Source organism: Phycodurus eques, chromosome 1 (assembly GCF_024500275.1).
Source record: "Phycodurus eques isolate BA_2022a chromosome 1, UOR_Pequ_1.1, whole genome shotgun sequence".
Classification (NCBI taxonomy): domain Eukaryota; kingdom Metazoa; phylum Chordata; class Actinopteri; order Syngnathiformes; family Syngnathidae; genus Phycodurus; species Phycodurus eques.
In genome coordinates, this window is record NC_084525.1 from 17,408,509 (window position 1) to 17,430,436 (window position 21,928).

A 21,928-nucleotide genomic window follows, 5' to 3' on the forward strand; every position below is an offset into this window, starting at 1 on the left:
TCTTGTCTCTCTCCAGTGAAACAATTAGTGCTCACTGAACTGGCTAAGATTGGTTTCTTCACATTATTAGCCAGTTTGTGGTGTGGTCAGTTTTGAGTTGCTGTGTTTATGTTGAGACACTTGTGCTTGAATTGAGTTTCACTTTTGCTACCTGTGCTTACATTATGCAACACAAGTGCATCAAAGTCGGTCAACATTTTTGCAAGTTGTGTCTAACTACAGTAGATGAAAAGTGCTTAAGGTTCTACCAAAACAGTGACCACTAAGTGGCTTCAGTGCACTGAGCATTTGGTTCAGACAGTAGGGTTTTGTGTTTTAGGCTAACAATTTGAGAAAAATTGCAATTCCTTCTATTCTGTTCCTCTATAAGGCTGTCACTTGCATAACGGGAATCGTACATCTAAAAGAAAATGGGGACAAAAACAACAACAAAATGGGTCAGGTTCATTGTTTGTGTTCTGCACATGATCCAGCCTCTCTCACTTTCTCCATTGACGCATTCCCTCACGCCGGCCTCCTTTTACAACCAAAGAACCAATGGCGACGCACGGAGCAGGCGAGCCCTCATAAACCGAACCCACAACACGGCCAGAATAGATCATGTGACTGAACTGCACAGCCCAATGAGAAAGCAAGAGAGGGACTGAGGATGTGTGTGTGCTTGCGTGTACATTTGAGAGAGAGAGAGAGAGAGAGAGAGAAAGAGAGAGAGAGAAATGCGCTATGCACCCACCCGCGGAGTGTTTTCACCATTACGCACGGAGGAACACTTGGACGAGGAGAGCGCGGTGCAGTCAGGAGAGTTAAAACCTCGTTTTTCACACGCACAGGTGAGAGAACACACACACACACACACGCACGCACACACACAAGCGCGCGCATCGTGCAGTGCATCGTGCACGCGCTGTTGTTGATTTGCCGCAGTGCAAGGCACGCTCGCGACTTGCACAAATTACACGCACACAAAACAACTTTACACACGCGGGCAGGCTCTTTACACTGCGTCAACATGCCAAAGCCGTGGCTGTATGCACAGTTCAGTTTTAGTTTTGCGTCGTGCATATCTGAAGTTATTTGGATGCAGCATATGCTGAAGCGAGGCAGAGGTTACTATAGGGCAAATTACTCCACACTCAGCTAAGCCAAAGTGTGCATCAAGTATTGATCTTGTCTTTATTTCTTTTCTTCTCTTTTTATTTAAACTACCTCGATGAAGCATTTGTATCGTTTTTACTAATTAACCAAATAAGTCAAAGTTTTGCCTTCTTTTTGAAACAAAATAATGGCACCTTTAATAAAGAGTGACAGCTATGTAATGCAAGTATGTTTGATATCGCATTATAAGCGATAAATATATTAAAATGCGTAAAAGACCGACTTTGAGAGAACTGACACTTCACTTTGGAAAGCGGGATTTGCTCACCGAACACTAGATGGCGCATTCACGTTTTATTTGAAGTTGCCCTACATTTACAACTTTTTATGGCTTTAAGTGATCTATTCACAAAACAGTCATTGTTCGTTTTAAAGGGCACTTGAATGTTATGACGTAGAAAATCATGCTTATTTGCAACCGTCTTATGGAATGAATCATTAAAAAAGCAGCAAGTAATATTGAATAAATGCCATCTCTTCTGTATCTGCTATTTTTTCCCCCTCAAGCCATGTGGCTCCCCTGCTTTATAGCAGCTGGGAAATGGGAACTCCTGTTTCCACATGGTCAGTGTACGCCATATGTACGCCACACCAGCTGCTATACACACACACACACACACACAAACCTACACACACGCACACACACACAGAGAACTTCTTTCATACATGTGCAGCAGGCAGTGCGCAGAGGCCAAAAAGTCGTCATGTTCAGTCGCTCGGTCAGCTCGCTTCCACATTTCTGTGAAGCTTACGGACCCTTGTAGAATATTAACCTCAATGTTCATGTTGCCAAAGAGAATGATGCTCGACTGGCTCCGCTGGAAGTAATCAATAATCATTTAGAGTAACTACGATTCAACTTTGAAGTAGGTTTCAACTTGTTTTCTTACAAAGATGTGTTTCCAAACAGGATATTCTTGCTCTAACAGATGCTTCCAATTGTTTTGTCTTCCGCAGGAGGATGAGAGACATTTTCATTAATATTTAGCCAAGTCTCCAAACTTGCATCAAAACATCTTGAGAGCAGAGCAGAGTCCAGCTGCCATTCACCCTAACAGGAATGGTGGATCACTTACCGCTTGGTGAGGAGACCTTCCTGTACTATACTAGCTCATCGGTGTGTGACCACAGCAGCCTCTGTCGCAATGCCAGCGAGGTGGTGTCCCGACGTGTCATGGTGACCGACGCGTGCATCTACCACCCCTACCAAGGGGTGTCCTCTTCGCCCGGGCTCTCTGAGGATGACCTCAGCTTCTCCTCCAGTCCTCGATCCTCCCTCTGCTCCAGCCCGGAATCGCTCTCGCCCAAATCCCACGCCCACGTAAACTCCGGCTATGAGGCGAGGAGCTCTTCTGGAGGTGAGAGTCAAGACAGCCTGCTAGATCTCCTCCTCTCGCAGGGAATGACCACCTCAATGAGCTCCAGCATCAGCAGCAGCAGCTTGCTCTCCATACCACCTCCCTCATCTTCCACTGCCCCTCTTTTACCTATGGGCCTCACTTGGGAGTCCAAGAGGGACCAGAGGCTGGGCCTCGTGCAGCACCAAGCCAAAGAGGACTATTCCGAGTTCCCGATTCTCCTGGATGAGCTACAGGATCCTGCGGCGATTCTTTTTCAGCCCACTCTGGAAGAGATTGAGGAGTTCTTGGAGGAGAACATGGTGGTGGCGATGGAGAAGGAAGACGAGGGGAGCGACGAGGCAATGTCACCAACACCAGAGGACTCAGAGGCTGAAAGCGTAAAGACGATAGCCATAGAGGTCTTGCAGAACACAGATCAGACTGTACCTGTGTCCCATTCGCCACTGTCCGCCCACACGGAGACCAAACAGACACTAAATGCATCTAACTTGGAGAGTTCATCAACAGTCGATGTGAGCTGTATAAGTTTGAGTTCCTCTTGCAATGAAGTCAATGGAATCAAACAGGAAGACTGTGGTTCTCCATCAGCCTCAGGAAAAAACAACAGTGGTGCTTCCAGTGTGCCGGTCATCTTACAAATCCAACCCATCCAGATCAAACAGGAGCCTTACCCATGCACTGTCTCAGACACTCAGACCCAAGAAGCTCAATTCCAGAAGTCTCAATCGACGCAGGGTCCATTGGATATCAAGATTGCCCAGCTTCTGGTCAACATCCAGGGCCAAACCTTTGCCCTAGTGCCTCAGCTGCTTTCCCCAGCGAACATTGCATTTGGGAACAAAAATTCATCTAAATTTGTACGGATTGCGCCAGTGCCCATTGCTGCCAAACCCACCGGGCTTGGGGAAGGTAGTGGAGCAACCACAGGGGTCCTCGCTGGAGGGCAGAGGTACCAGAAGAGCGCAGTGGCAGACCTTATTAAAATGCACAAGTGCTCTTTTCCGGGCTGTAATAAGATGTACACCAAAAGCAGCCACCTTAAAGCTCATCTGAGGAGGCACACTGGAGAAAAGCCTTTCGCATGCACATGGCCCGGTTGTGGATGGAGGTGAGCAAAGCCATTATCATGTACATGGGGTTCTAAATATTGGCACAGTAGTTGCAGTTTCTGGCCTTCAAGGTACATTATAAGGCTAATCATTGGTCCAGGACCAAGAATAGGGATAGATGGAGTATTGGATCCCAAACTGGTGTTTACAGTACAAAAACATTCTAACCCAAACGGTTTAGCAATACAACATGAACAACAATAGATTTTTCCATATATTTACTTTTTCTTTTGTCTTTATTAAGTCTGGATACTCAAACTACCTACAATAAAGATTCAACATAACATAACATACCTCAGTGTATATAAAAGTGTACTTTCCCTAGGAAATAATCTTTATACAAGTCATTCATTCCAGGGTGAAACCTTTGCCCTCATAAAATGTTTATGAACAGTACAGGCAATTTTTTAAAATATTTAGTAATACGCTACGTCAAAGCAAAATCCCTGGAAATCAAAAATATATACAATATGTCTTTTCAAGCGCTGTCACGTGGCTATGTTTTGAGCTCGAGCCCAAAAAGCATTGAGTACTTGAAAAAGATTGATTTTCAGATCTGATTCAAACACCAGAAAAATAAGTAAAGATGACTTCCCAGTTGCAATTGATATGAATTTCTTACATTTATGCCTTGAAAAAAACATGCATTTATTGGGAGGGTAGAGAAAATTCAGACAATGGCAAATCACATCAACACTAATTGGCTGCTGCTGCTGCTGCTATTGCTGCTCAATACAAGAAAAAACACATCATGTCTGGTATCAACAGAATGCTTGGGGTTCTCTGTAGCCATGGATGGAATTCAAATGTACGTCATCACGCAACAAGAGAACAACAAGAAGAACCAACAAGAGACCATAATAGAGTCCCTCGTAGTGTAAACAAAACATTCTTGTTGCTAGGCTAACGCTGTCTTCACCAAATGTTACCTGATTACAACAATCTACATATCATTGGAAAGCATTTTAATGTGTTTTCAGAAAATCTATACAGTATGCCCTGCGATTGGCTGGCGACCAGTTCAGGTGTCTTGCCCAGATGTCAGGTGAGATAGGCGCCAGCAGGCCTGCAACCCAAGTGAGGAGAAGCGGTACAGAAAATGGATGGATGGATGTATACAGTATAGCTCAAAACACGGCCATGCGATCGGTTTCGTGCTGGATAATAATTCATTAAGAAACAAATCTGGAGTCAATATGAAGAATTTAAAACACTCATATACACAAAATAAAAGTGAAGTACTGTATATCTAAAGTATAACAAAGCACACCGTGCTGTGTGGTGATGTCATATTTTACTACGATATATAACAATTCCGTTTTTTTCTGTCAATATGGGGTGCTGTGTGTGCATTAATGAGGGAAGAAAATGAACTAAAATGATTTTAGCAAATTGCTGCAATATAACAAAGAGTGAAAAATTTCAGGGGGTCTGAATACTTTCAGTATCTCCACACACACACACACACACACACATATCAAGGCTGTCAATCGATTTATGGTTTTTTTTTATCATGTTAATCATACTTTTGAATTTTGATTAATTGTAATTAATCACAGGCGCCAAATATACCACACATAATACTACATTTTGCTTTGAGATGGTATTTTAAATTTGTTGTGCTTCGATAAAAAGAGTTCAGCACTGCACTATATGCAAATTACCTTTTGTTTTATTGTTTTTAAGTCCCATTGGGGTGACTTGAAGCAAAACTTGCTGCCAAGCACACCAGTCGGAGTCTCCGCACTCATCTTTGCACTGCCATAAGCATTGACCTCATCACTGACTGTATAGCAACATGCACCGCCTTTCAGATATCCATCCACTGTTAAGGTAAAGGTGTATGTGCAATCAAAATAAATTGTGAGGAATCTGAGTTAAAGCAATTTGTTTTGCCATTAATCATATGCATTAACGATTACATATAGTATATGTGTGTGTGTGTGTATCTCTCTCTCTCTCTCTCTCTCTCTCTCTCTCTCTATATATATATATATATATATATATATATATATATATATATATATATATACACATACAGTATATCTAATAGTAACTCATATTTATACGACAAGTCTATCATAAAACACAGTTTAAAAGCTCAGGTTCTAAATTGTTTTGATATGTGCAGGGCAATTGCTGGCTCGGTGTCGCCACTATCTATGTGTTTTTGTACCACGGTAAAATTTTCAGATTAGATTAGAGTTTCTTTTGAAGTTGACTGAATACAGACTTTGCCCCCGTTCCTTATTGCACTTGTTTGCTCACTGTCTGTGAGCACTTTACACACACAAACACACGTTATTACGGCATCAAGTTCAAAGTTTTTTGCTCATGACGTACATATGCAATTTCTAGTCAGCCATGAAGTTTTTGAGGCAGCAATAAGGTTCATCTTCTCTTTAACAATTAGACTGCAATCAAATAAAAGCAAGCTATCGTTCCAAGATACAAATGACAACTTTTGACCTTCAGATCAGAACAGACCTCCTCTACATACACTTGATGGTCAAAGTGCATGTAGCGTCATGCATGTGTGCAATAAGTTTGCCCGATTTAACCAGAGTTGAGACTAGCAAGCACTTTCAGCTATTAAAATGTTTTTTTTCCCCCCAATATGACTATGTTTAGTTGCCTCATGTAAAAAGACGTTATGTAACATAGGGTTAATCTGGAGCAAATATATGAGGTCTTCTGAGGTCTCATGAGGCCTGAACATATGCGTAAAGGCTATGTAAACTTTTCGTTTTGGAACATTCACATGACTGGTGCATACTCATAAGAACTGAATTTTCTTACTGCTTATATTAGAATGTACTGTACCAAGCCATCCTCTTCTTGTCTCGTCTTCTGTGGCATTGACAGGCAAACAGGAGGTTATTAGATAATTTATCCATTATACTGTGGAACATTTCCGGAACACTGGTCCAATTTGTTTGAATGTCAAAGTCATTTTGTCCAGCAAATAATGCCTGTAGAACAATCATAAACAATAGTTGAACAATCGTAAAGGATGCATTAACTGTACAGCAATTTGTACGTACCACTGCCACTGTAAAAATAAGTAATCCACCATTAATATTAAGACCTAAATCACTCAACATCAAGGGCTTCAGAGGTCAACATTATCTCTTATACATGTTAACTACTTTAAAATGTCAAAACCACAAGGCACCCATCGCAGTTTTGTATGACTTTAAAGACCCATTCGTCACAAAAATGTTGATTCAAATCCAAATTGAGGGACATTCTGTATTTTAATTTAGGATCAGCTTCATTCATGCTTTAAGAAGCAGAAAGCTCCAGCTTTACTAACTTTCCAGTTTAGTATTAATCCTGGCAACAACTTCACTTTTAGAGCCTTGATATGACATCAGCATTACAACGTAATATATAGTCCTCCCTTCCTGCGCCTCACCCCCTGCCAGGAGCTAGAGGTGAACTGGGACGTCCTCGGAAGAGTAACTTCAGAATAGATCCATGTGTGAGGGGTAGGGAAGAGTCATATTTCATTGGCAGGGCTGTACATATAACTTGAAGAGAGTCAAATAGTTCTTCTCGTTTCATCTCTCTGCTTCCTTCATGCTTTACGTACAAGTTATAATCGTGCAAAGCTGTGGTAGGGGAGGACCAGTCACATGTTAACACTGAACACATGCAGGGTATACATACATAACTGCAAGTGTGTTCAGCTCCGACCTGCATAAAGACTCTTATTTGAGGTCGGTGTTCGACAGCAATGCTCAAACCTAAACAGTTGACTGTCATAACACGTGTACTTGACAACACGTCACCCAATCAGCAGATTGTCAGCTGATACATTCTTTGTTTCGGCAAAGAACAGCGCTGTTGCCAGGCAGTCACGCCATCTGATTTATCTTTAGATTGTGACACCTTTAGATTTTTTCACCTTTAGATCAATGCAAACTAGAAACGAGAACAACTTTGTTGACATGACAGTGATCCACGTGAGAGTCTTCCTTTGACCTCTAAACCTTGTTGAAAGACAAATTCTCAAGAGGTGTTGTTTTATGCATGCAGGGTACGAACTAGGGGATGGGTGTGATTATGGTGCTCGCTAGGGAAGCTTACACGGAGCTGCTTTCACCTCTGGCTGCACCGCAAGAGACTCAGGAGAGATGTACGTGATATATCTCAACCATACCAGAGTTTTTCTATGCCCAATATAAGTCAAAGTTATGCACTCATATAGCTTGTTATGTCGGTGCAGTGGTTCCAGCTTCCCACACTTGTGTAATTATACGATATGTATTGCAAATAATTTTGTGGACAACATGGGCTGTTTAATTCCTCTCCTTTTGTTACAAGCTCATCATAAGCAGAGGTTGACAAGCATGCTTCGTGCAATCGAGAATGCATGTACTTACATTGGCTCGGTACTTGTCACTTGCAACACATCAGTATACTAGCAACATTACATTTTGTGGAAAAAAATAATATGGGTATTACTGTGGACGGTAGGCTATGACATAGCCCTGAGGCTTACTAGCTCTACAGCGCTTTGTTATGTAAAACACATTGATGGTCACAACTGTTCCACCGATAACGCCATGTCGGAAGCTGGCCAATTCACCTGTCGACCTCAAACCCCCATCCCACATGCGCACCTTACACACAGGACAGAGAACCAGGAAAAATTCCAGTTTACATGGCCAGTGTGAAAAACGCTATGATCATTAATTAGTGGATCGCATCCATTAATGTGGTCCTTCTTTGAATGCGTCCTGAGTGTACATGGAGGCATGCAGTGCAGTAGTACACGCCTCAATCCAGTATTTGCTTAACTGTCATTTTTAAGGTGGGCGTGTACAAAGATGGTCCCACCATTCTAGGCTGTTATCCATGCCTCGAGGTGTGCACGTTTCCCCACACACTGATATGTATACTACCAGGTATGTGCACGGCTGCAGTTACGCCAAGCTGGCCCAAGGGCGAATGGAGTCAAGTGCCCTCCAGTAACCCTCAGTTTTGAACTCTGTTACCTTGCATGCTGCACCTGCAACATACAATTAGAGGTGGTCAAACTTCACACCAGTCGTGGTGGGGCTGTTCAAAAGCGATGGGATGGAGACAGATGGGCACATGATCTGTCCTAACAAAATTGTGAGTTAAGAATATCCATCCATCCATTTTCTATACTGCTTAGCCTGTTCAGGTTGATGGGGAGCTGGGGTCTATCCTAGCTGACTTGCAAAAAGCAGACCACAACCCAGACTGGTCGCCAGTCAGTCGCAGGCAGGGCACATATAATGTTAAGAATATCAGACTATCTTTTACCAAACGCATGTCGCGTCATGGAGGGTATCTGTTCTTTATGATTGAGGCATGACCCAGCTTGAAGCACAGATACTGTACATGGAGCTGATATATGTGGTATCATTGTGAAAATCCATCCATCCATCTATTTTCTGTACCGCTTCTCCTCACTAGGGTCGCGGGCTGCTGGAGCCTATCCCAGCTATCTTCGGACGAGAGGCGGGGTACACCCTGAACTGGTCGCCAGCCAATCGCAGAACCTTATTATCCATCCATCCATTTTCTTTATCGCTTATCCTCACTCGAGTCGCAGGCTGCTGGAGCCGATCCCAGCTATTTTGGGCGGGAGGCGGGGTACACCCTGAACCAGTCGCCAGCCAATCGCAGGGCAGATCGAAACAAACAACCATTTGCACTCACATTCACACCGGCCATTATTATTATTATAATTATTATTATTATATTATTATCATCAGTAGTAGCAGTAGTAGTAGTAGGAGGAAGAGGAGGAGGAGTTGGTGGAGGAGGAGGAGTATTATGAATGGCATATGATCCACTGAGCATAAGTGGGAGCTGTCACACTTCAAGCAAACCAACACAAAATGAAAGCCTGAAAGGTTTTTTCACCCTTTTTTAGGTCCAAGCTTCTCCATTCACAAATGTTGTGTCAATAATGGAGAAAATGGGGGAAAATATTTTCGCTGCATGACTGAGATTGTAATCACGAAACCCGATGATCATCACCTGATTTTAGATTAGGTTCCACTCTGACAGCTTCACTAGTTATTTTTAGTGGTTATGTGGTTTACTAATAGGCATGATTAAAAGCTAAATGCTGAAGTAGTTTGGTATGCATGAGTCACAACTACTCCAATCCACTGTGAAATAATATTTCCTAATAATACTCATTTTATGCTCAAGAACTACATGCAGCAAGACCAGATAAAACTAGCGAATCCTCTCTAAAAATAATACTGTATTTTTAAGATTATGAATATCATAGCACGTAATTACAAAACAATTACAATTTAATTAATGTATATTTGTAAAAAGTACAGTGTAGATTATAATTAAGATAGAGTTAAAATGTGATGTTGTTAGGCCACCAAGATAAATATAATACTGACACTAAAACAAGTAACATCATATAAAAACTTTACGACATGACAATAAAAGAATTTATTACACAGTCAAATAAATACCTTCAATCAGTCCTTTGATAGGTCAACAGTAGCTTGTTTTTTTTCACCTAACATTTGTCAGTTCTCCAATTTTTTTTTGCCTTAAAAAAAATCTCACAAATATCCATTTTTTGCACAATTCTAAACCATAACATTTCCCCAAAACATAACTGAACATTTTTCACGCCACAACAATACAAATAGAGCATTATTACAAAAGCCTGATTCATATGACACAAACTGAATCCCGATTGGCAATTTTACCTATGACATCATCATCGATGAAAATTGCGCTCTCAAGCATCAATTTTGATCACTGCATCATTGATATCTCAATGAGCAATCAAGCAATGACCAAAACTGGTCATTTTGCACGCACCGCAGCTCTGAACAGAAACTTTAGCGTTGAGGCAAGCAGTCAACCAGTATAGGACCACTAAACTAAGGGTTATGTGAAAAATGAAGTTAAACACTGTAAAACAAAAACAATGCTTGCTTTACTGAAATCTTGACAGTCGACTTTGCAGGCCTATTTTGGTTGAAATCCAAACTGTCTTTTAACTCCGGAGGGTCTGCTGTATTACACTACTTCCCTGGCTTTAAAATTGTCAAAGGAACCCGTATTGGCACCAACTATAAATTCAACTTGGATGCATCAGTAGTAATACAATACCAATAAACATTAATCATTGCAGTGATTGCACCAATAAATTGTCTGACTTTCTGATCTTGCATTTTCCTTTTTAATAGTTGCACATTATGTCCACTGCTAGTTATCCACTCTTTATTGCGGGGCCATTAAAATGATGAATAGACTGGTTATGTAATCTGTGTCGAAAGTGGAAATGACTTGAAATAACTGAGAGTGACCGCTTCACATCACTCCAAATTATCGCCCTGGGAGAAAAATAGGGACGTGTCAGGGATCAACCCAATGTTACAGATTAGTCTGATCTTAACAGCTTTACTAATACCGGGACGCGCACAGAAATCGTGTGTTGAAATGTGCAGACGCTACTCTATCATCCACTTAAACCTCCCCTGTCATGATATCCATGCTGTGGCGAGCCCATGGAGACCAGAGGCCAGGCGGGCCAGGAATAGACGAGGATTTGCGGCGCTGATGTGTTGGAGCTAAATATGGGCCATCTCCTCAGCTTCGCAGAAAGGATGCAGGCCAATTCATATGCATAGCATCACGCTGCTCAGCTTACCGTCGTATAAAGTAGCTCGAGTAGCTTTGCTCTTATGTTATTTGGCACCTTACAGCATATTTCAGTGATTCCTAACCACACTAGTGTGCTGTGAAAGGTGTGTCGCTGTAAATTATTAAATTTCACTTGCACGTTGAAAAAATAAATCCCTTTACGCCCCAGAGAAGCGGAAGATTGACATCTCGTAAGTCACGCCTTCTGTCGCCGATTGATTGTTTTTCTTGTTGTTTCTTGTGTATCGAATTAGAGGCGCAGGGTAGGGCCAGAGAGGGCTGATATTTTTTTTCCACAAATCATATTAATCATGTACTGTCAAGTCATAATGATTGTTTTAACAAAATTTGACAAAAAAATGAAAATAGCAAAATTCCCCCTTTAATTGGTCTGAAAATGATTTAATAACTGCAAATAATGTGTCTTTGTTCATCTATTTATGGCAGCGATGTACAGTCACAGGCGTAACAATGAAATGCTCTTGCACTAAATGACAGAGGGTACAATTAACCTGTGTAATCCCCAGTTGCCATTCATACAAGAATAATAGCTTTGTGTTCAACAAAACGAGCTCAGATTTTACACTGAGTGCATAAATTTAGGAGTAAATTGAGACAAGATCATCATTATTTCAGTATTTTTGTGACATTTTAGTTTGGTGGCGTTTTGTGAGACTTTTCAAAGTCAAAATATGAGCCTTGGCTCAATAAAGGTTGGGAAGCACTCCATAATTTAAAGCAGAGGCTACTCGGTTTACTTCATCCTGTGTGTCAGAAAGTCATGCTAGCAGAGAAGTAAAACATTTCCTCTTCGTGATTGAAATATGAATGTAATGATTGAGCACCAAAGGAGGCAGGCTAAATATTGTGGAAAGTGTCCAGTAAGGCTCATTACGAAATGCACTAAAATGTCCTAAATCCCATTCTGGCAGGTTCTCTCGATCCGATGAGCTGTCCCGACACCGGCGCTCTCACTCCGGAGTAAAACCATACCAGTGCATCGTCTGTGAGAAGAAGTTTGCCCGCAGCGATCACCTGTCAAAACACCTCAAAGTCCACCGCTTTCCACGAAGCAGCAGGACAGGGCGCTCTGCAAACTGACCCCTTCGACCCCCGCTCTGAAAGACTGACGCGAAGCGAGGGGCGGGCGCATGTGACGAAGGAGAGAGGAGGACATGGGGAGGATTCAAGTAGTTTGCGCCGGACTTGAGTGTTCAAACGCACGTGTGACGTTCGTACTGTGATCATTTAATGGGTGGCAATGAAATGACTGTATAAGGTAAAAAAAAAAAAAAAAAAAAAAATTACTTGACACGCAACCCTCGTGTGGAAGTGGAATAAGCTTCTTGTACAGAACAACTTTATTTTTGTCTCGCTCAATCTTGGGACTAATTATAATTGAAGATCAATTTGCTGTTCAGAGTATTTTTTACACTTGCAGGCGTGTATATTGTTTATGTCTAAAAAGCCTTCTATAAAAGTTGTATCACTGAGGTTTCTGGTACTCAAAAAACCCAAGTGATTCTTTTTTTTTTTTGCCTTTACGGAGCCAAATGTTGCCACACAGGATCAAGAAACACATTTGTTATGATATTAATTTAATATGCCGGACATTTTATTGACGCGCTTTGTGAATAATTGTGGCCTTCGTTTAATGAGTCCCCTGCCAAGTAAAGGGACTACGAGTCGGTGCTTCTTAACTGAGCTTCTAACTTTCAAGTTCAAACAAGTACGCAATTGGTTTTGAATTATAATTTTTTTTTCCCGCCATTACTCCTGCAAGTCACTGCTGCAAAGAGTCAGCTGTGAACCAATTGTCTTCAAACCGGAATTGCTGGTGTATATCAAAGCGAGAACCCAAAACATATTAAAACGGATACAACTTTTGACTTGTCATCTTTAAAGTCCCTGTAAAGTGAAAACGAAAAGGTTTTCTACATTGACACGCCACAGAGAAGTGTCTTTAACAACCCATCCAAATTGGAATGATTAAAATATTCGACAAGCGTATAAAATAGAGCTTCAGAGTAATAAAGAATCAAGTCGTTGTCGCCGCTCTCAAATACTGTGGGCGTGTCCACTCAGTGCGCTGAAACCATCAACTGTCCATCAAATACCAACTTGCCTTTACATAACTACATCTTTGAGCTGTGAAAATATATCCGCTTAAAGCTGTTGGTGGTGACTTTTTCCACACCGCCACAATTGCACCGGATAACCGCTGTAAAATATCAGGAATACTGCAATGGTGAAAAACAGTTTAACACGATAGCTCCACAATTGAGCATGTACTACATAGTTCGCAGTCTTTGCAAGTTTTCAGCAATTATCTTCACACATGTGTCGTGTATTCAGAAACAGATCTCTGAATTGACTTTACAGGGTCTTTAGGAAATTAGTGTTTATGTTTGAGCCAGAATCTGCATAATTTTTACACTTTTACCAGCCACAACTCTCAACCAATCATCCTCAAACTGGAATTCTAGGTCAGTGTCAAAGCTAGCACCCCAACGTTATTCAAAGATATTTGACAGACAGCTTCCCAGGTTGCTGAAATGTGTTTGTTTTCAGCAATGCACCAATCTCATCTTCCTACCAGTTGTCTTCAGATTTCTGGAAGCGTACCTGTCAAAACGTCCACCCTATTGTCCTCCAACTGGAATCCTTGGTCTATTTCATAGCAAGAAACCAATTGATTTTGAATGATATGTTACAAAAAGTGCCAGAGGTAGCTAAGCTATATTTCTTTTTCGGCAATGTACTAGTCACAGCTTTTGACCAGAACTAATTATTAGTCAATATCAGAGAAAGAACACTATTGATATTCAATTATATCTATCAGACAACTGTCCAAGGTATAATAACCGTGCCTTAATCAGTCACTTCCAAACATGTTCCGTTTTAGCACTTTCAATAGATTGTGTCTTCATCCACCAGGGCAATAACCCCGATAAGATCCAAGATGCTGCAGTTCTGCTCTTTTCTAATCAGAGGTTTTGCACTGCTTCTTTTCTGCTTCTTCTTCCATACATGGAAGAGTAAATGCTGCATCGACATTCCTTTGAGCTTTGAATACGTTTCTCAGTTGAATGGCAGGAAACCAAAAAAAAAAATAAAAAAAAAGAACATTGTAGAAGAATAACGTTTGCTGCCAAAATCATGACATTGTGTAATTTGCACCGGCATGCAAGACATTTCTGTTTGTTTGCCCTCACTGAATATTTTGAGAGTTGCCGTGTTGTTGTATTGTGGTCAATCTTGACTCAGAATCTCAGCAATCCCTCGTTTGCCACATCTGGTCAAAATGTCTAGCATCTGACATTTTGTCACATGGCAAATGAAATCAAAAGCTGGTGCTGGTTTATCTTTTTACCATTCAGGAAACACTTTGTAATTGTTTTTGTTAGAAGTGAGCCATTTCCTAAAACTTCAGCCCTGCCTACATCTGTGAAGAGTGATTTCCTTTTAAGCCACTGCGGTAAATACGAATGGACTGTGGTCAATAATGCATTTAAAAGTGACAAAAATTTGGTCAAGAGCTAAAGACGCAAAGCCGCTGGTAATTAAACGTATGACATAACAACATCATACCTTCAAATACACTAAAATGAGCAGATAAAGTTTGTTCGAAAAACAATGCACCCGGGCACTGGAACTTTAGCACTGACTACAGAACATTGGAGGGATCTTGGCTGATCTAGCAATAGCTATAGTCCACTAAATTAGGGAATCTAGGGTCACTTTGGCAATGATTTAAACAGTTTTCTACAAATATTTACTGATTCTTGCTAACTGACTGCGTTCGATGCGCATTTATCTACAAATCTGGATCTATTTATCTTTGCGCTGTTTGCTTTATTGTCTGGTAATCAGCAATGACACTGAGTCATTTATAGTAAATTCCTGGTTCAGCCTGGCCTGAAATCACATCTTTGGGTTTATAGTCAACTGAAAAACTTGAAAATATGACATTTTCCTGCCTCAAAATGTGCCTTTGTTCTTGGATTCTGAGGAAACAGCAGCTTTTGCTTCCATTCATATTATTTTCTTTTTTGTGTGTGTCTGTGTTGTATTAGTTAAGGTATTGTGGGAAGGCCAACAAATTCTCTCATCGGTTTGAGACTAAGCTTATAGATTGCTGAATTCTAAATTGTGTAACTTTTAGTGTTTGAGGTGAAGCATGTGAAAATGGACCGTCATTTTTGTCAATTGTTTTTTATAATGTAAACTCATGAATGTATGTTGTATATACATTTGAAAGGAGAAAACTGTAATGTTCTGTGATCATGAAATATTTTCTGTAAAGAAAGTGTGTAATAGATTCAAATACATACTTATAACATGCGGCTCATGTCAAATGGCTTTATTAAAAAGGCTTTGTAACAATTTTACAGAGTAAAAATGTAATATTTTTGCATTCATTCCTCGACCCAAATTGCATTTACAATAAAATAAAGGCAAAGCCAACTGTGTTTTATTTTTTTAGCAGTATTTAGAAAAAAAGAAGCCATAATACTAAAATGTACTTGCACAAGCAGGCAATATCTGCGTCAAAAAAGGACAAGTAAAAATTGATGATCAGACAATGACATGGAGTCTCAAATAATATTTTTTGCTTAGTAGAAAACTGATAAAGCCTTTATCTGATGTTGAGCTTGTATTCAGGGGCTTCAGAACAATTTTGAAAGTGGGGGGACACAGTAGTTTTGCGGCACTTTTTGCCACAAACATAGGGTAAATCAGGGACAAGAAGGGTAAAAAGTGGGGGGGCATGTGCCCCCCGCAATTCCCCCCGGTTCTGCCGCCTCTGAATATATTGGTGCTAGAACAACAACTGTAAACATGCAAATTGTAATAGTAATACTAATAATAGTAATTGTAAAAGGTTCGTCATAAACCGAAATGGAAGTGCCAGCCAAAGCGCAATGTTTTGAAATCCCAGCTGGACACTTTTTATACATCCCTAATAGTGGAACTGGGTAAAAGGACATGTCTACCCTACTTTATCCACAAGCAACCCCAATGTGAACACGTAGAACAGTTTTCAATCAGCAAGGAGGAGTCAATCTCTGGTAGGTATTTTATTAACACAACAACAGCCAAACGAGGATAGGCAGATCACAGCTGGTAAAGACGCAAAGACGTGACTTACCAGTGTCTGAATTTAGAAGCAAAGAAAGCGATCTTCCACTTCTGGTTCACTTTCTGTGTTTGCGTCATATTCAGTGTCCTGCTTTAGGAGATGTTCCAATATGTTTGTTCCTGCAGAACAGAATTTCACATGTATTTTCATGTGAATAATCAAATAGAGTTGCAAAGGGGTTTCCATTAAACTTTCAAAACAATGAAGTTCCATTCTCAATAACTTTCACACCATAGATTTTTTGAACATAAATTCGAATTCATTCCCATTTAAAGATTCTGACTTTGAAAAGTGCTAAATTAATCAACTCAACTAACAAAGAGTTGACAAAAAAAAATTGTTTTAAATCTCAATAAAATTTCCCAGTTTGAAGGTAACACTAGCTGCGTTTAGAAGCTTAAACCCCAATAAAATCTATACGGTACAAACGGACAGCCTGGTGGCCGACTGGTTTGAGTGAGTCCAGGTACTTCGGTTTCCTCTCACATCCCCAAAACATGCATGGTTGGTTAATTGAAGACTAATTTGCCAATAGGTGTGGAGGTGAGTGCAAATGCTTGTTTGTTGTGCCCTGCAATTGACGGGCGACCAGTCTAGGGTGTACCCCGGCTCTCGGCCAAAGTCAGCTAAGATTGGCGCCAGCACACCCGCGACCCGAGTGAGGATAAGTGGTGGAGAAAATGGATGGATGGATGGCTAGATAATCAAAATAAATAGGCTGAAACCAAAAGGAAAGTCATTCGGTTTCACAGGAGTAGATTATTTCTTTCTAAAAAAATGATCAAAAGTCATTGTAAACGGTTCAAGCGGGAGGCTGTGTTCTGTCTGCGCATTCTCTGTCTTGATGGACATGCTTAGTGATGTCATCGTTTTTGCACTTGAAAGAATGGCGACTTTCAAACTGAGCTGGTCTGCGATGGAATGCTTGGTTTTTACTGCTTGCAACTTCTTTTCATCAAGCTGTTGCTTCCATCAGTGTACAAAATAAATAAATAAATCATAACTACTGTGCCAAATGGATGACTGACCTCCATCTTGATAAAATCAAGTGGTTTACATTGATCTGCATGTCACACATCTGTAAAATGTCTGTTCTGATTAAGTAGTAGCGGCAGATGTAAAAAAAAAAAAAAAAGAAAAAGAAAAAGAAAAAAAAGAAGAGAAAAAAGAACGACCCAAAAAAGTGGTTGTTTCCTTGGGAATACTGTATGTGTGCCAGATATATTCTGACCATAAGCCGTTAACTCAGCAGTGCAGCGGTGTAAAATGCACATGTCATTTTCCTGTAATTGTGGGAAGGTAAATAGCAGCTTGCCTGCATTTGTGAGGGCAATTCTATCCCAATCTTGACAAAAGTGTATTCAGTATTGTCTCATGCCTTATTTATGGTTGAAAAACAATTATGCAACACAGTAAAAAGGACCAAGGAGTATAACATCCATTTGACATCAGTTCTGTCTGAAAACAGGGGGGAACGGTAAGCTTTACAATACATTTTCCCCTGTTTAGGCTTGCATGTGCAGTGATCAGAATAAAGTATTGTCGGAAAATGCGCATATGTGTGTATGAAGAGACTAAAAGGTGCGTTTGTGTCACTTTGGGGCCAATGTCCTTTTTCTTTCTTCCTGAGTTCTGTGAGGCATAACAAGTATATTATCATGCACCCTTTTGTATAAAGAATATAAAGAAGCACTTTATTGCGATTATGCTCCGCTATTTGTAAGCTACAGTACAATAGTATTGCTGCATCTTCTGACAAATCTGATGATGGTGTGGAATTGTGGAATTTGCCATTCTTAAACGCCGTTAACTAAATGTTTGTTTCTCTGTTTGTGGGCTGCATAAAGCAGAAACTACTTATTTTTTGCTTTAACTTCAAAGCATTTTGTTTTTGTTTTTTTGTCTTGTGGCATTCATTCAAAAATGACGCATTCTCCAAAGATTTTTTACCAATTCAAGTACACTGTTTTTGAACAAGATCTTACATTCTGGGAGAGCAAGTTCCACATACCGGTACTTTGACACTCTTTTCATGTGTTAAGGGGCATTTTATCCTACAGTATGTGCTTAAGTCAGAAAAGGTGTGCATCAGCATGCTTTTCTGGCTGCGCCCATTCTCCCGTCAACTTCAATCTTTTAGTCATGAGCACAATATTGTGATGAAATTACTTTTTTTTTTAGTTTATTTAATACAGAATACAAAAACACGTTCCTTCAAAGTAACCTGTTAGATGGGCGGCGCATAAGTCTCACTGGCGACGATTAGTATAACTTCCACATCTCTTATGGATGTTTGACATATTTTCACGCCTCAGGAAAACTCCACGTTCCGAGAATTGCAGCAAGCCTCAGACTTCAATGAGTCACGCCGCTTAAGTGGTTTCACGCCCTTGAGCCGGTTATCCACAGTGGGTGTGGCAGAAGTTGTTAGAAATAAATAAATTAATTTTAAAAAAGAAGCAAGAACGGGAGAAAATATTCTTTGTTTTTTTTTTTTTTTTGCTATGATGCCTGTTTTTCTGAGTCATTGTGTCAAGCTGAAAGAGAAGCAGCTGCAAAAGAAGATTGTGTGCGCGCCTCTGTGATGTCTGCTCTTCCTATAGAGCTTGTTGATTTATGGTAAAGTGCAGTCTTGAACAGGAGGATTTAATGCAACACATCTGGAACTGAGCTGCTCCTAAGACCTGCATGAATGGGCTGGCATTGGGTCCCTGCGGCCCCCGCCGAGTGGCCAGTTGTTGGGGCGCCTCGGTGGGGCTGGCTGACCATCCTGGGTCCCTCGGTGTGGGACGTGTCCCGTCCACCGGGAGGCTCTCGGATGGACCCCTGGGCCCGATCCCGCGCCTCGATTGATTGGGTGGGGTCCTCAGCCCCCGCTGTGCGGGCACATCAATTACAGGACACTTCTGTCAGTCTTTGTGCATGTAAAACAGTGTCAAATCACTTGCATATGTACGCAGGCACATTGTGTAATGCTTAATTGTCTTTAGTTTTGTATTGGATTTGTATGTACGTGTATGTATGTGTGTATGTATGTATATAAGTATGTATGCATGTACAGCATGTATGCATGTACAGTATGTATGTGTAAAACATCTTTTAGAAGGAAATTATGGAAATCTCTACTGACTGAGCTGAAGATACAAAGCTGGTATATTTTTAAGACAGATGCCAAGTAATGACTGAATGGACTACAATACTGTAACTACTGTATAGCTAATGGGAAAACAGTGCATTCATCCAACACGTGAACTTTGTATTATTGTAGTTTCAGTTTCTAATGTGTTATGTGTATTGATTTGATTTTAAAAGCCTCCTGTGGACAGCTGTTTTTCGCTACATAGCTTAACATGTTGTAGTGCAGAGTACTTCCAATAGCACTGCTGTATCCACACCAAATAAATGTATTAAATTAAAAATCTATTTATTTGAGCCGAGGCCACTATTTGTGGAAAAACAAACAAAACAAAAAACAAGACCATTGCTACATTTTTCATCAAAAATAAGAAAAATATTTTGGAATGCGCTAGTCATAATTTTAGAAGTTTATTTATACATTTAAGTTTTTAATTCTGTATACTGTATAAGTATAATCAAACCGAAGACAAAAGATTCAGGGTTAAGTGGCAAATAGAAACACAAAATTAATTATTTCATTTTATATTTTGTTCATATTTGTACCAATGTTATAGTTTACCTATTACCAATTAGTGTTTATTCTTAGTAATGAATTGGACAATTATAAAACCCTTTATTTTGCGTCCTTTAATGGTCTCAAATAAACCTATGAATACATATACAATTCCTGAATTGGCCATTGCATCATACTTGTTCCAGATATTGCGTGTTTTCTTTAGCGCCATTCTTTTCTCTCCCAAGCCGCAAAGAAGCGCTCCCACTGAGTTATTTTCGAGGCTAAGGGTTATTACGTAACAGTTACTGTATCATCTGATCCCAGATGTCAAATCAGCACACAGGTTTAGTTTGCAATAGTCTAACTTGACTCTGACCTTCAACTTGTGTACACTGTCTGCTTCTTCCTCCAATACATTGACACACAGTTTGAAGAGTACACACAGCTGGCACTTACATACATACATAATATTTACTACGTAGTATTTCAAATTTATATTCCATTTGTATGCAACACATTGAAAAAATAGCTCACTCAAGATTGTGTTCATAAATCATCACTGACAAATGCTTGAACAATGCTCATTAAAACATGATGATTGCTCAGAGACATTTTGCCTTTGTTCCGGGTGATTTAGGAATCTAGAAATATCATCTACTTCTTTGGGCCTGATTTATTAAGATCCCAAATAGCGGGCATAAATTGCATGTTCACTCTAACAGACCACATGCTGGTGGTGGGCGTGTTTTACTAAGACTGTGAGTAAAATCCCCAATAGTGGGTGTTATATTGCGCGTTCACTCACTCTAACAGATATTGCCAACAGCACGCATTAGGTGTAAAAATGGTGGGGACGGCCTTATTTGAAAGATTGTTTTCCACTTTAGGTAGTGCTGATGGTTTTCACCATGGACATTTTGAGAGAGGACCTGCAGGCATCAAATGAATTTTGATGTGATGGAATTGGTATTGCAAGTCAAAGACAAATAAACATTAATGGGTTGCATAAAATAAATGTTTTGGTCCGATAATTTGGGGAAAGCTAGCAACTGCATAAAAGCCATGTTTTGTTTGCTTTAACTCATCCCAAGTGCCCATCCTAGACATGTGAGCACGTGAGAAAAACGTGAGAAAAACTGCTCTGAGACAGGCCAGCGCAAATTGTCACAGTACATTCGAATGACCCAGATCCAAGGAAATTCAGAGTTGTAAGTCACACAGTAGGTGATATGACATGACTACTTCTTGTGACTGGCTCGAAGAGAGTCATTAGCTCATTACGAACCTTCAGAATTTCATTGCTGAATAGATAATATGTTGTGATAAGTTCTGTTTCTGCCATTTCAAAAACATTTACATTAAAAAGACCCATTCTCTTTGGTGCCTCCCATTTTACCTGCACCCCCTCATCATGATTACACACAGCGGTCCCGTTTGCACTAGCCTTTCAGACATGCTATTTAAGGATACAAAATCTCAGGTTTGATAATTCACATTGCACATGCTAAATTATTCCGTTAATTTGCATGGACTCCACCTAAACCTTTAGTAAATCAGGGCCTTATTTTATTTATTTATTTTGTGTCCGAATGGAATTAATATTTTTACATTTATAAGTCGTTTGTGTCAGGATGATTGCTTTGGAGTATTGGGAATTACTGTCTCTCAGGACCTGAAGTGGGCCATCAACATCAACTCCGTTCTCAAAAAGGCCCAGCAGAGGATGTACTTCCTGCGGCTTCTGAGGAAACACACCCTGCCACAGGAGCTGTTGCAGCAGTTGTACACAGCAGTCATCGAACCAGTCCTGTGTTCTTCCATCATAGTCTGGTTTGGTGCTGCTACAAAAAAGGACAAACTG

General features: G+C 40.4%; 1 protein-coding gene across 1 annotated transcript; it reads left to right on the forward strand.

Annotated features, from left to right (window-relative positions):
* The first annotated feature begins 716 nt into the window (after nt 1–716).
* On the forward strand, nt 717–15,697 carry klf15 (Kruppel like factor 15). The gene is made up of 3 exons (XM_061684790.1): nt 717–830; nt 2,113–3,624; nt 12,223–15,697. Exons 2-3 carry the CDS (start codon nt 2,216–2,218, stop codon nt 12,389–12,391), a joined length of 1,578 nt encoding a protein of 525 aa, XP_061540774.1. The 5' UTR covers nt 717–830; nt 2,113–2,215; the 3' UTR covers nt 12,392–15,697.
* The last annotated feature ends 6,231 nt before the right edge of the window (nt 15,698–21,928 follow it).

Excerpts from the sequence above, each read along its gene's own strand:
- klf15 (XM_061684790.1), top strand. The coding sequence starts at position 2,216 with ATGGTGGATCACTTACCGCTTGGTGAGGAGACCTTCCTGTACTATACT. Across the intron at positions 3,625-12,222 it reads TGGCCCGGTTGTGGATGGAG|GTTCTCTCGATCCGATGAGC; the intron begins GTGAGCAAAGCC and ends CCATTCTGGCAG.